General features: G+C 37.1%; 2 protein-coding genes across 3 annotated transcripts in view; one reads left to right on the top strand and one right to left on the bottom strand.

Annotated features, from left to right (window-relative positions):
• LOC145683644 (uncharacterized) overlaps window positions 1-5,129 on the bottom strand; it is a 58,685-nt gene extending 53,556 nt beyond the window's left edge. Inside the window, exon 1 of one of the 2 annotated variants that reach the window (XM_081754987.1) lies at window positions 4,070-5,129. In XM_081754987.1, the coding sequence (XP_081611113.1) occupies window positions 4,070-4,912 (843 nt within the window). In that variant the 5' untranslated portion in view covers window positions 4,913-5,129. The remainder of the gene's footprint in view (window positions 1-4,069) is intronic. The other variant, XM_081754991.1, reaches the window with a different exon arrangement.
• The window catches only part of LOC145683671 (1-acyl-sn-glycerol-3-phosphate acyltransferase alpha-like), a 368,125-nt gene that overhangs the window by 225,957 nt on the left and 126,908 nt on the right, over window positions 1-15,260 (top strand). The window lies entirely within an intron of this gene.

A 15,260-nucleotide genomic window follows, 5' to 3' on the forward strand; every position in this document is an offset into this window, starting at 1 on the left:
AGACGTCGGCGGTTCCAACTGATCCATTGCTATACTGATATCTGTCGGATACTGCTCCCAGTTAGCTTTATCGTACAAGAATAGAGTTCTTTCGAATGATGGAGGTGATGATGGGCGTGCATGGTTGATTGTAACCTTTATGGGTAGGTGATCACTACCGATGCAATCCAAAACAGATACTTTGGCTTTAGCAACTAATGTAGGTGTACTAATAAGAACATCAGGGGTAGTCTGACCACATAAAACCATTAGATTACAATTCTTATGGTAAGAATGTAACTATTACTATCACGAAAGACAACTGATCAAGAAACCAAGCACTTTTCTAATACTATAATTACAAGAAAGTACAATTATTATAGCCACCTGAAACAGAATGAAAATTACCATCATCTATTTGAATTCAAAATGTGTTTTCCCGCCAATACGTTACTTTCACCACAAACACATCGCGATGCCATCTAGGGAGCTACAAAGGAACTTTACAAACGGTTAGTCTTGAAAACCACCCACACAAGGAAGTAAGACGTTCAATAGAAAGGGTGGTTAGCGTACGTAACCACCACCCTTCAAAGAGTTAAATTCAGAAAATATTTGCTTATGTTCGGAAACAATACAAACTATTCATTTACATGTTAGGGAGAGGCCATACCCTCCTTTGTGGGGTCCATGGATGTACCTGTATTCATGCGCGCTGACTACGTGAGTGCTGCGGGGCTCCAGCATCCACACAAATAATCTCGTGGGTGCGCCACACCCACAAGATTTTTAGTTTTGATAAAAACAAAATAAAATAAATATTTCTCACTTGCCACTATGAAAAAATAATAAGCAATTAAAACAATGAGATGGAAGTTAAAATTTGTAACCTCTAAAACATTATTGTTGCAAATGTTTTTGTGGAAAAGCAACACACTACCCCTTCCTTACCCGTCTCTGGTCTAGTCAAAGGCAGTCTCCAATGACAGTGTTCATAAAGATTTCAACTAAAAAAAAATCAACCAAAAGATATCGAGACACCCCTGAAAACATATAGCACGATCCGCCCTTGGTACGCACCCACATAAATTTTGGAAAGTCGGCGTCCTTGCCTGTATTGCAATACGTTGTTGTGTGTGTTTGACAACCGAGAGTAGCAGAGCCATCTTAACGGTACCATAGCCACTTGGTCGGGGAACCCTCAAGCATTGGGGGCCCGCGAGCAGAATGGTATGTATTAATTGCATGTATTAGGAGCAAAATTTAGTCATAGGGACTACAACACACTTGTTTGCTCTTGGGCCTAATATGCTGTTAAAACGGCACTGGAGAATAGATTAGACTGGCCAGTAGAGTAAACGGCATTAGCGCGGGGTCCGCTTAGGTGCGGGGCCCTATTGGGAGCAATCGGTCCAATCGGCTTAAGGCCGGCCATGCATCGGATCCACATGATTCTTGCACACAATGTAGAGTGATATTTTCTTACTGGAACATGTGAATATCTCAAATTAGCTAAAAAAGAAAAAAAAGAAAAAAGAAAAAGAAAAATGGACCTATCTGGTTCTTGCATTAACCTTTCCGTTGCTGAATTTGAGTATTGTAGAGTGTTGTAGAATGAGAAGTGGGTGGGAATTACGTGTTTATTTATAAGTAACGGTGATAATGAAGGCAAATCTATTTTGCTATGGCGGACTTTACGGCGGAAGGTTACCCATTGTAAAGGAACTAATTAGAAAATGGTGAAAATCTGTGCAGTGCAATGAAATACGAACAAAAGGAAAATTTGCTGAAATTGTGAGAAAGATATGGATTAATAAACGTAAGGCCGCAATGTCGAAACTGTAGGAAAAACATAAAGAGAAACAAAGAAAATTAAATTTCTAAATTTAACGCAAGAGTGAATAGTCTGATATATTACTGAAAAAAGCGGTAACAAAGTGCACAATTTTCAACAGAAAATTACACTAGTAGGCTATATGAACTAGCATACCAAGGCATGTGCTATGTAAAGGTAGTGTACAATGTTATTTGGAAGTGTTACGTAGCTGTACCACATGCAAGACACGTATTTTTTATGTCACAATGTTTGTCCACTATCCTCGTTTATATGTATACCCATCGTCCATGACGCACTGCTCCCTTTGAACGCACCCTCGGACTACCGCGCGGGTCCCTCTGCTATATACTACTCCTCCTCTGACTCGATTAGATAGCATTTTGCCCCCTTTCCTCATACTTTTTTGTATTTTTTAAAATTACATTTGTTCTTTAGCCCACTGAATTATCGAGACCTTCCGCGGGACTTAATGGAATAAATGCCTATATAAATCATGAACTCCAGTATGGTCCTGTAAAATAGGACTGTATCCTTTAACCTACAAATGATTCGTTTTAAAAATACAACCGTTCGTTTCTAATTACTAAATTCTTTGAGTTTACATTAGTATCAGGCATGTCGAGTTAGTTGGTTCTTTATCATGTTAAAAAGAGAGTTAGGTTTAGAGTTGCCCCTCTGTTTTTTACAAAAAGTAAGAAAATTTACAGGAGAAGAGGTAAATAAAATAATGATTTGGAGTTCTTATGTGATGTTTAGGTGTGTGAGTTTGGCTGTAAAGTTACGTTTAATACGAGAACAGATATGTAGATGTGGGTACTATTTCCAAGACGCGGAAGGTCTTGATGATTCAGTAGCATGGTAGTCTTGTAGGATGGCGAATCGATGCGTTGAATGTGATATTTCCGAATTGACTTTTACAGAATTATATAAGAATAATGAACACAATCTATTAATTTTTAGGTTAAGTGCTGTATCGCAGGACCAATTTTAGGAAATTTACCGGGTCAATTGGATAATTTATTTAAGTTTGTGAGGAAGAATGAGTGAAACTCAGGTAAGGGAAATAGTAGAAGTTTAAAAAGTAGTTGTGTTTGTTGTTGTTTTTGATATTGTAATCGGCACTGCATGTGGAGGCGGATGGACTATTTTGCAGAGAGGTACACTTGTTTTACTGTACGGATCCATAGATTATAAAATGTACCAAAAAATGGGCAAGTCTTTAATTTGCCCATTTCATGTTGAGTACAGAACCCAACCAACTCCAGCGGGACTTCTAACCCGTTCTTATTACTCCTACTTGTATTATGAATCCGTATAGTAATACTGCACGTCTAACGTAGCTTAATGTAATCCAACCAAATATAACCGAATGCAGTACATTTTCTTAGTTCTTTTGATTTTCAAATTGGTACGGCGATATAGCACTAATTTCTTTTCTTTCTTTTTTGAGAACCACGGATTACTGAATTTAAGTGATAATTAAAGCTTCTATGAGCACCGATCTAATCACTGTCCTAGTATAACTAAAGCCTTACCGAGTAACCTAACCTAACCTAAACTAACCTAATCTAACGTAATCTAACCTAACCTAACAATTTTTGGGTAATGTTTAGCAGCAATTGTCTTTAAAAAAAGTTACAATTTCGGTAACTTCTGTTAACATTAGGTTAGGTGAGTTTGGGTTAGTTTAGGTTAGGTTAGTTTAGTTTATGTTAGTGAAGAGCTCCAGCATAATTCCTCCCCCCCCAAAATGATAGAATTTCGCTTATTTCTGCTTATATTGGGTTAGTTTAGGTTAGTTCAGGTTAGCTTACGTTAGTTTAGGTTAGATTTGGTTACGTTATATTAAGTCTAAGTACTTGCAGGCAGGTAGCCAGCCCAAAAATGTAGGGGGGGGGGACGATCCGACCATACTATAGTCTATCATCGTATTTTAGTTCATTTGCAAGCCTACCGAGAAAATTTTAAGGGGGCAGCGAAAATTTAGGGGGGGGCGGCCCCCCAGACCCTTTGGATACGGACCCAAGTACTTGCATCGTCCATTTCTCCTGTAAATTTTGTATTTTTTACGTGCTTCTGGACCCCTTCTGCTAAACATAACCCCAATTTTTAATGTTTCAACTGTCTTTTTGTAGGTTTGAAATTGGAGGGATAACTCCAAACTTAAGCCTAAAAACATAGTAACGCCATAACGCGAATACCAAAATTGCCCAAAAACTACGGTAAAATGATGTTTTAAGAAAGATATCGTACCTCATACAGATAATCATCTTGATACAAGCCGCCTTGTGCAAAAAGAAAATCTATGCAATACAGCCAATCGTCTGAGCGCTCCCATGATTCCAGATATTTTGAAATTGCTGCTTCTCCAATCTCAACGTTAAATGCTCCAATACTAGGCCATGATATTGTATCACACAAGCAAATATCATCAAGAACTCGTGGAGGATATTCTTCGAATTCCCATCCTGTCGTTTCCTGCACATATTTTATTGCGTCTTTGATAACACTATCTATGAAGAGTGCGATAATTTGTGCATCCAACTCGATAGCCCTTCTACTTAGCTTTCTCTGACCACTGTAAAAGGTATCGTTCTCACCTGATTGCGGGACGTGGAAACTAACCTTTTTCGGATCAAATTGGTCATTGTCAAGTATATCAGTTTCAATATATTCTTGACGTTGGTAATTATCATCGGGTACGAACGGTTCACAAAAACCTACACTTCGGTAATCAGGTATGTTTGAATACAAAGTCACGGCTATTCGATTTTCTACATGGTAGCCATCACTTCTAGCAGTTGAAGTGCCAGGTTGTCCTCCATATTTACATATATTTCTCGGTGGTTTCTGTAAACGATTTTCGCTCTCTCTTCCAACATTTGTGGTTATTGACAGTTTTCCTTGTTTGGGCATTTTTATTTTATAAGCGCCATTATTTGGTGACACTAAGCTTTCTCCAATGCTTTCCATGTCGTAACAAGTACATTCGTCGTAGGATGCTGAAGGTAGGTTAACAGTAAGTATCAAATCCAAACAATCCTCTTCCTGTTCTTGTTGTCTGTGCATTAAGCACACTTTTTTTGAGGGCAACATATTTTCTGTACCTGTATTTTCTACACTATTTTCTAGGGATTTGTGAGTCAAGAGTTACACAATTCAATACATAAATCTAGATATTTCACTTCACATTTTAAAATTTGAATTTATTTCTTTTGCGAGAGATGGTAAACTACAGTTGTACGGAATTTGGTAGGGAAATAGAGATTATTTACTTACGAAAATTTTGCTAAATTTCAAATTTCTATAAAGTAAATCAATTGAGAGTGTATAATGTTCGAAGTTGCCACCTTAAGGTCCAGTCGACTACCTCACTAAAATTGTCTTCAAATCATATTTGTTTGAATGCGGTAGAAGGGCCATTCCACGCGAAAGTGAGCCTGAACCAAAATTTTCGAAAACTGTCAAAATCAATGCATTTTTACGTATATATGAAGTAAATAGAACGAAATTTACTTTTTCACAAAGAAAAACTTATTTATACTTAGAATTCAAGTAAAATTTTAAAAGTCTGAATTGTGAATTTGTAACATGTCAGCTGGGAGGAAAATTTTTATTATTGTTATCGGCCACATTTTACGGTATATTGTGCATGTTTCGCTGAAGTAACTTCGAGTTATTCAAGATGCTTCTTTTTGCTACAAGCTGCAGTTGATATAGAGTTTACAGGATAAAAATTGTTTATAATATCATTAAAGATATAAACGTCAACTTGAGTGTCCTGCCCGTGACAGAAAACTACCAAAAGTTATTGTACTGAATTACTAAATTTGTGAATGTAGTTCGTACTTAGTAGAAGTAACAATTTTCACGTGTACTTCACATTTACCAAATTTTGGACTAATGCTAACAATATACTTCGATTTATTTCAATTTGAAAACTTGTCCTGCCCGTGACAGTGGGCATGCCACTGGTGGGATAGTTTGTGTACATTGGTTATTCACAATAGAAAATTATTCCATGTGTACTAAAATAAAGTTTTCTAAGCATGAACATTATTTATTTAAATAGAGGATTATGTATTACTGTCAGTATGATGTTTTAACTTAAAATAAATGTCATATAAATATTATCATTAGTGTCACCTTTCTGTTCGTTTCAAGGGAGCAGTAGATTTGATTGAAGTACGTACAAAACGGCCAGTATGGAACTTTGTGAAACAAAACAAAATAATTGTAGAAAGTGCTGCTAATTTCGTAGCAGCTTTAAACTCTTCGTTTCAAAATATATCTGTTTTACTACTATCATCAGCAGAAATTGGAAAAAAAAAGACGTTTGAATAAAAGACGGGAAAATGCTCTTGTCAATTGAATGTCCCCAATCAAAACAATTATTCCTGCAGTTTGACAGCGAAAATTTGGTAGTTCGTCGAACTTTTAAATTAGAGCTTCATTCGTATAAAAACTTTAAATTTCTAACAGACTTTTATTCAGATTCTGAAAATGATGATTCCGAAAGCCATGAAGCTATCCTGAGCGACGACTTAGGTTTGCATGTTAACAAGGCTTGTGTTAGACCAGCTGTTGAAGATATAACACAATAAACATTTTTGTTGATGGAATTTTTCTCTAGTGGACAGAAAAAGAAAACATAGACATGCAACTATCGCACAAAGCCCAGTGGAAGAGAACGAAGAAGTCAAGGAAATTCGTATGAAGACCGTAAGCGATTACGGTAAAATTTTCAAGACTGTTGAACATGTGTCTTACGTGCATTTCGATCAAATAATACCTTTGATACCAGCAGTGCTGTGCCCCGGGGGAGAGGGGCGAGCGTGGTTACGGCCCCGGGCGTCAAAGTAAGGGGGAGCAAAATTCAGACGGGAAAATGCTCTTGTCAATTGAATGTCCCCAATCAAAACAATTATTCCTGCAGTTTGACAGCGAAAATTTGGTAGTTCGTCGAACTTTTAAATTAGAGCTTCATTCGTATAAAAACTTTAAATTTCTAACAGACTTTTATTCAGATTCTGAAAATGATGATTCCGAAAGCCATGAAGCTATCCTGAGCGAAAAAATTATATATATATATATATATATATATATATATATATATATATATATATATATATATATATATATATATATATATATATATATATATATATATAATGGAAGGAAAACAGCATTAAAAAGTGCTCAAAATCAAGGAAAAGCAGGGTTTATTTTTGAAAATTTTCTTATGCATCGCGCCAACCATGGTGACGCTTTGCGGCTGGTCTGTCGATCTCACTCATATTTACGGGGGCGCCGTCGCGTCGCGTCGTATACTCTCACCCCAGGCGCTGATTTTCCACGGCACGGGCACTGGATACCAGCACCTATTTTATATACTGATAGACAGTGTTTTGTACGAATTTCCCTACATGGTGGGTGTGTAGTGCCCTTAGTAATTGTGTTATTTTATAATGGTAATATTTTTAAGTAGTATTGTTAACTCTCTTTTGTAAGATCTGGCAACATTGATACTTCCGCTTCTGTGGAGGGAAGACGAGCGGGTGACTTCCGCTGTACTACGGAGAAAGAGATTCTGTACCGCATGGCTTCTCGATATCTGTAAAAATGAAGCCTAAAATTATAGTTAATCTAGGCCTCTCGTAGCCATCCTCCTTTTATTAGTAATCAACAGTTTTGACAGAGCAACATTGAGTGTAAGTGAAGCTTTACGGTTACTTTTTTATCATAATTTTGGTGTGCAATTTCCAAGAGGAATTTATAAAGAAGAGCAAGTGGTCTCCCACGTGTTTTGTTACAGCTACAAGTTTTTGTCTGTCAGTGTGTGCCTCTCCATTAATTATATTTTAAGTTTCTGTGTTCGTCCTAGTGACATTCTCCATTTAATACGATAATGGCAATTTTCGTGAAGTTTTTCTTAGTAGTGATAATGTATGAAATCATAATGAAGCACTAAAAACTTCTGTGGGAACCCGCCCCATGCACGCTCTGTCCGGTATCATATCAGTGAAGGAAGCAATGTATTCAACCTCTAGCACAGAATCATCAAGAGTCCAGATCTTTACAAGGATTGTAACAAATCAGCAATGTACCTTCCCAGGAAGTAACTTGGTTTTCACGTACAAACGACTTAAATGCTGATTCCCATTCATATATTTGCTACAACACTACTTCCTTGAACTTAAACATGTACTTCAACAAAATGTGGCTTCTTTACATTCTAGTGTACTTGTCACTGTACCAAGTATTGGATTCTATAGCTACTTATGGCATTTTAGTAGCAAGTAGCATGTTTATTCCAAACCAATATCCTTTCATATGTGTTGTTACGAACCAGTGCAGTTTCTTAAGTGAGCAGTATTAGTCTATTAACAAGCAGCTTGTAGAGTGGTGCAGGATTTATGCCAAACGCATATTCAGTTGGAATAATTTAGAGGCATTTTAGTGGCCCATAGCCCAGGTGAATGAGCAGCATGAAGAATCTACCCGTTATTTTAGCCGCCGCTCGCTCAGTGTTTAGTCGAGCGACAATGCAGTTCTGGGACATGTTATTTTACACCACAATACATTTCTCTGGAGTTTTTCATACTTTTTTTTTCATTATTAAGGAGTTACCTTGGAGCCCCCTTTGGTTTAGCTCCGTCCAGCCTTGGCTCAGGATCAACTGGTAGTGAGATGAGATGCTGTTGTGTTAGTGTTTCTTATATGAAGATGGGCAGTTTAAAGGTGTTTTCCTGATAAAGGTTGCCTTCGTAGCAACCACATTCGTCATTTTTGATGAGTATGTTGTTTTTAGTTATGTTCAATTATGTTTGAGCATGTTTGTGCGTATTAAAGCTCATCTTTGATATAGCCTGTTAATTTATCAGGCCCAGTTAAGCTCTTCGAAAGCTTACTTTTTATAAGCCCTCTTTAGTGTTTATAATGTTCAGTGCTCTCTGAGTTGAGTGAAAGTGGCATATTAGCCAGTGCTTTCTCATAATAATAGTGAATCCTCCAGCTATCTCTCCAAGCTCATTTCAATGGTGTTCTTTGTAGAACTGTGTTTACAAGTGTGGTGCACTACTTAATTATCTTGTTTTTATGTTGCTTCATAGCTGCAGTAAGCTGTATCCTCTACTATTTGTCAGTGCTACTTCACGAATAGCTGTTTTGTGTTCTCACCGGTGCTAGGTGTCCCTTATAATCTCCATATAATGTTGGCCACTCGCATTTTAGTGCAGTTGTGTTGTTTACACAAAAGTGTCTTTATCTTATCTCATCTTATTGAGCATCAATCCTGAATACATGCATCATTCATTAGTAAGTATGCTTTGTGCATATTCTCAGGTAAGAATCACAATGTTGAATAAACAAGCTTAACGCTATATGTGTTCATGGCAGCTTCGCTCTCACCGGGGTGGAGCATAATGTTGCCAGTTCAATCAAGAAAAGGGCACAGAATGCCTATATGTGGAATGTAAATCTCATAGTAACAGGTAATCAGTCTCAATGGGTTATTAGATGAATGTGTATAATTTTATTGCATACCTTTTCTTAGTGGTAACAATTTTAATATTGAGTTTTGCACTTATGTTTGGATAGTGCACATGTAGGCGCGCACCCGATGGTGGGTATACGCTGGCTAGTACCTTATAGCTATATTATTATCCTTGAAGTCTAGTTGCAGTGTACAACAATTAACAATTATGATACGATATTATCTTTTGCATAATAAATTTAAACTATTTCTTTCATCATCTTCAGAAGTGACAATTCTTCTGGAATTTGGTAAGAATCTAACTTGCATATTATTATGAAGTGTATTAATGTTTCAATCATTATACAAGGGAGGTGAAGATGGTTGTCCCTCCTCAATTGTTTATAGCTGCAAGAATTTTGATGTAATTATGCATCAGTAACTGAATATTTTCACGCATGACTTTTTTTTATTGTTTTTATAAATGTACGAATATATGTTCTCGTGCATGATAGTATATGTACCTGTTATAAAGTACCTGTTCTATATCAAGCTTCCATGGCCCTAATACCAACTTTTGATCAAATAATAAATAATCTTTTCCATTTTAAGTGTTGTTGTTCAAGTGCAAGTCCCTAGTAGCTAGATAAGTTTAATTTAAGGTTAGCTATTTCTAAATTATGGTATATGCAGGAGCAAGAAGAGGAAGGGGGGTTTGTTCATGCCTTCTCGTAGAGCTGGTGTGGGCAAACCTCGTGTTGTCGGACGTTGTCTGTGCGCCCTATACTTCATTGCCATATCATCTTTCACAGACTGGCGACCCCTTGATACTCAGTTTTCTGGATTTTCTTTAGTCTGCGTTCTAAGTACGTTACACGCCTTCCGCTCTGTAGCACTCAGAAGTTCCGGGCCATCCTCTGGGGCGCTACAGGGTGTGTAGGTTTTTGGCGACCTTCAGCCAGGATTTCAGCTGAAATCTTCTGATCCCTTTCTCTTACCATTGCTCTGGCTCCCCTTAGCTAGGTTCTTTGCTGGATCGTTCTTTTTCATTGGTATTGACTATTTCGGTTCTTGTTAGTCATAACTTACGTTAAGGTGCCTGGAAGTCTTGATTCTTTTCTTGTGTTTATGAGTCAATTATCACGTGTTATTAGTTGGTTTATTTAGTTGTGTTGGCCAGGGAAAGCAGGTAAACATTCTCTACGTCAGCTCGTCATACTTTATAGTTAAATATTCTTTGAGATTCTTTTGAATATCATTTCTGGTTTGATGTAGTAATGTGGTTCCTAAAAAAAAAGCAAGGCTGCTAAATCGCTGTTGAGACGGAACAGGAGTGCAAGGGTTACGGGTTCCCCATCTTCATGAATTGGTGTTCATATATATATATATATATATATATATATATATATATATATATATATATATATATATATATAAACAGTATTGTGTAGTGCTAATATAGTGAACTTTATTTCTTTTTTTGATTGTGTTGAACTATTAGTGTCACAATGAACAAGAATAAAAAGAAAACGCGACAATGTGGCCATGCCGGTACATTGTTAGAGTGTACCTCCTTAACACTTGGTACTGTAGACATTGCACCGAGTTAACAGAAGAGGAATTTGGTGAGAGAAGTAAACCTGAAGTCCTCTGGGATTGTAATAAATGTGTAGCACAACCCAGTAGGTCAATAAATGATTCCACTGAGAATGGAGATTCAAATGTTATAGTCGTAGTTACTAGGAATCAGGATGATACCATTAGTGAAAAAGGCAGTGATACCTCCAACTTTGCTGAATTGATGTCTCAGCTTTCTAGTCAAATAGACTCAATAAAGGTGGCCGTAACTGAAGAAGTCTCAGTGATGAAAGCCACCGTGACTGAAGAAGTCTCAGTGATGAAAGCCACCGTGACTGAAGAAGTCTCGCAGGTAAAAACAGTGGTCATTGGTGAAGTGTCTGAGGTGGTAAATAAAGAGGTTTCCCAAGTAAAGGTAGCTATAAATAAAGAAGTGTCTAGTTTAAAAGAAACTGTTGATCGTCATCTCAAGGAACAGGATGACAGAATTACTTCTCTAAGTAATCGTTTGGAGAATAATACTGTGGAACTTACCCATCAAATTGAAGTTGTTAATGAAAATCTAGCCTCTCAAAAAGAAGCATTACTAAATGTCTTGAAGGACAACAGTGTTAGTAAGCGTCAATTAGATAGTTTGGGTAATCAGATGCAGGAAATTCAGCGTAATACTAATTCATGTCTTAATATGAGGGAAGACTTTGAGGTGTTGAAACAGAAATTGGATAGTTCATTTGAACAAGGTGAAGATGAAGAAGAAGAAAGTGGTGAACAGACTGGTTCAGTTATAAATGTGGAACCTAGGCATTTTGAAGATGTGGACCGTTTTTTGGGAATTTCTCATACCAGAAGTAACTCCTATGACACCATTCCGAAGGTCCCGGTGGTTGTTTCCACTCCATTAATGGGAACCACTTCATTTGTTACTACATCTTGTTTTCCATCCTCTTGTTTAGATGTCGTTACTGATACGTACAGGATTAATAGTGGTAATAATACTCACACTTCATTCTCTCATGCTCCAAGCCACGCTTGTTGTACTCATTCATGCTTTTCGCAGAATAGAGGTCAGTTAGACAGTGGGGATAGGAACTTCTCTGGAGTTAGCAGTCGCATTTCTATAAATCCTGTAGTCTCCTCGTACACAGTAGGTGTGAATAAGGTTCCTGGTGTGTCACTTGCTAATGCGAATAATGTTAATGCTGGTTGTTGTGGAATGTTGAGAGAGAACATGCCCAGTTCCTCTCTAGGGGCTGATAATTGTCCCATACTGGCTGTTTCCGATTCGTCCAATAAATGTCAAAAGTCATTAAAATTATCCGATCTTAGTCACTTTCCCGAATTTACAGGAAATGTGTTAGAAATTTCGCCTTTAGATTTCCTTCAGCAATTAGAGCAAAACTTTAAGTTAGCCAATTTGTCCCCTGAGTACCAGATTTTGGTTGCAGTTAGGTCTATGAAAGAGTCAGCTGCTTGCTGGATTTCTCAGGTTAAAGATCAAATCTTTTCATACGATGATTTCAAACGTTTGTTTCTTGCACAGTACCTTAATCCTAAGATGTGTAGGGCCCAGTTGCGATATCTACTGTCTACAAAGTACAATCCTAATGTTCACGGTAAGGCTTCAGAGTTCGTGTGGAAGCTGTCCAAAGGTATTAGAATGCTTAAAGGGAATATTCCTCAAGAAGAGTTGGTAGACTACCTTATTGATACCTTACCTCAGGAATATCAGTTTACTCTGAGTCAAGTGGATATTTCCTTTGTGTCAGAACTAGCTGCACGGTTAATGAGACTTGAAATTCCTGACAAGTCCAAGTTATTGAATTGTCCATTGGTTTCACTAGAATCTGTAGGTACCAAGCGTAAGGTTGGGTTAGACTCAGATAATTATCCTAGCAAAAATAAGAGACGTAATGTTCATTTTGACGTAAACTTGGCTACAGTTGTAGACAAGGAATCGGTTGATGATCAGGTTAGTTCAGTTCAAGTTAATGATAAGCAAGGCAAGGCGCAAACCAAGGACAAATGGGTTCAAACTAGTTACCCTAGTGTTAAAGATTATATTGATAATAAGCAACCTAATGCCAATTACAATAGTAATAAGAAAAAGTTTTGGTTTAACAAACGAAGCAATAATAGTAATTTTAGGCCAAATACCAATAATTTTGCTAATAATAATAACAATCGCCCCAGGGGTAGGCCAAATCATGGTAATGTAAGACGAGCAAATGTAAGAAATCAGAATCAGAACAATGTTCACTCTGACCATACTGATAGCTCTGTGGCTCAATGTTTAGTTAATTCATGTGATCAATTTGAATCCAGAGTAGCACCTTGTGCTTGTGCTCATTGTCCTAACCTTAGAAGCAGCTATACTGAGGTTGGTGCAACCACTTCCACCTCTTCCGAGCCTTATGCTCAATGCAGCACTGCGTTAAACCAGTGAGGCAGGCTCCCGAATGGTCGCCTGGAGTCCGCCAAACTGAAACTCAGCGGCCAGAAGGTAATTTTTCCAATAGATGTAATGGCACTTGGTATACCCAAAAGCCCATGAATGTGTTTTTCATTTTGAAAGAGAGTGAATCTTTAGATAATGATGATGCTGGTTCTTTTATCAAATCCCCATTCTTATCAGGTAAAATAGCCGGTATCTTTCTTTCATGTATACTAGATAGTGGTTGTGAAGCTAATTTATTAAACTTTGGTGTTTGGAAAAGAATTGTAGAAACGTTGCCTAATGCTAAGTTATCTCCGGCTAGAAATGTAACATTGCAATCTTTTGTAGGTGATGAAAAGTATAATGTCAAAGGACAGAAAATACTGTATTTAGAATTTTCAGGTCATGTTTTAGAAATTCTTTTCTTTATTGTAGAAGGAATGAAGTCGGACGTCTTGTTAGGTACTCCTTTCCTAACCAAATATAATTGTGTAGTTGATTTTTCAAAGCAAATCTTAACGTTGGATGATTTGGATGGTAAACCTGTTAAATTAAATTTAAATTCTCTCTGGGTTAGTTCGGTAGAATCTGAACCTCTGATACAGGAAGTTAATAAAGAGGAAGACTACTTAGTATCTGAAAGTGAAATTCGAAATACAATTTTCCAAAGAACAGATTTAACATCTGAAGTTAAGAGTAAATTAGTGGAACTACTTCTTCGCTATAGATCATTGTTTTCTGAACGCCCTAGGCCTGCTAAGGTTAAGCCTTTAAAGATAGAGTTAACAGACAACGAACCTGTTGTATGTAAACCGTACCCCATACCATATGCTATGCGGGAACCTTTCAGAAAGCTCATTCAAAAATGGCTTGAGTGGGGAGTGATCGAAGAAAGGTTATCTCCTTATCTCAATCCAATTCATTGTGTTTATAAAGCTGACAAACAATCAGTAAGACCCACCTTAGATTTAAGACATCCAAATACTAAAGTGGTATCTTTTAATGTTAAGGTAGAGCCAATTCAAGACATATTAGCACGTCTCAAAGGTTCAGTAGTTTTCTCTTCTTTTGATTGCCGAGACGGTTATTACTGTTTGCCTTTAGAGGAAGATTCATATGAAAAACAGCATTTTTATTCGAAGGTAGGCAATATTGTTTCAAATATTTAGTCATGGGACTTAAATCTGCCACTAGTCTATTTCAATTTGTAATGAATAGCATTTTCGATTTAAGCACTAAGCATTTTGTTTCTTGTTATCTAGATGACTTACTTTGTTTTTCCGATTCTATCAGTAAGCATTTTGAGCATTTCGAATTCGTGTTGTATACCTTGAATAACTTAAACTTTTCCTTAAACTTTCAGAAATGTAAGTTCATGTTTTCCGAATTGTTGTTCTTAGGTCACATTATATCAGGTAAAGAAGTTAAAGTTAATCCTAAACTTAATGAAACCATACAGAGATTTCCAATTCCCAAGAATCGTAAGCAATTGAGACAATTTTTAGGTCTAGCGAATTGGAGAAGGAAATTTATTCACAATTACGCAGACTTCACCGAAAGTTTGGTAACTTTATTGCGTAAGGGCGTAAAGTTTCACTTTGGTCCTGAACAGATGCATTCATTTGAACTGTTAAAGAAAGCGTTGGTTTCTCCGCCAGCTTTAGTGCTCCCAGACATGAATAAGGCATTTCATTTGTTCTCAGATTCCTACATAATTGCCATTGGAGGCTATATAGGGCAGTATGAAGGAGATGATTTTCAGGTTATCTCGTATGCCAGCAGGCGCATTAAACCTACGGAAAGATCTCTGTCCATCTTTCAAACTGAACTATTAGCAGTAGTGTTTTTATGCGAGCGTTTTGCTGATTACATTCTAGGAAAAGAGGTAATTGTTCACACAGATAACAAAGCTATTACTCATCTGAAAACTATTAGAAATTTGGATGTTAGAACAACCA

Source organism: Thermobia domestica, chromosome 1 (assembly GCF_964235325.1).
Source record: "Thermobia domestica chromosome 1, izTheDome1.hap1.1, whole genome shotgun sequence".
Lineage (NCBI taxonomy): Eukaryota > Metazoa > Arthropoda > Insecta > Zygentoma > Lepismatidae > Thermobia > Thermobia domestica.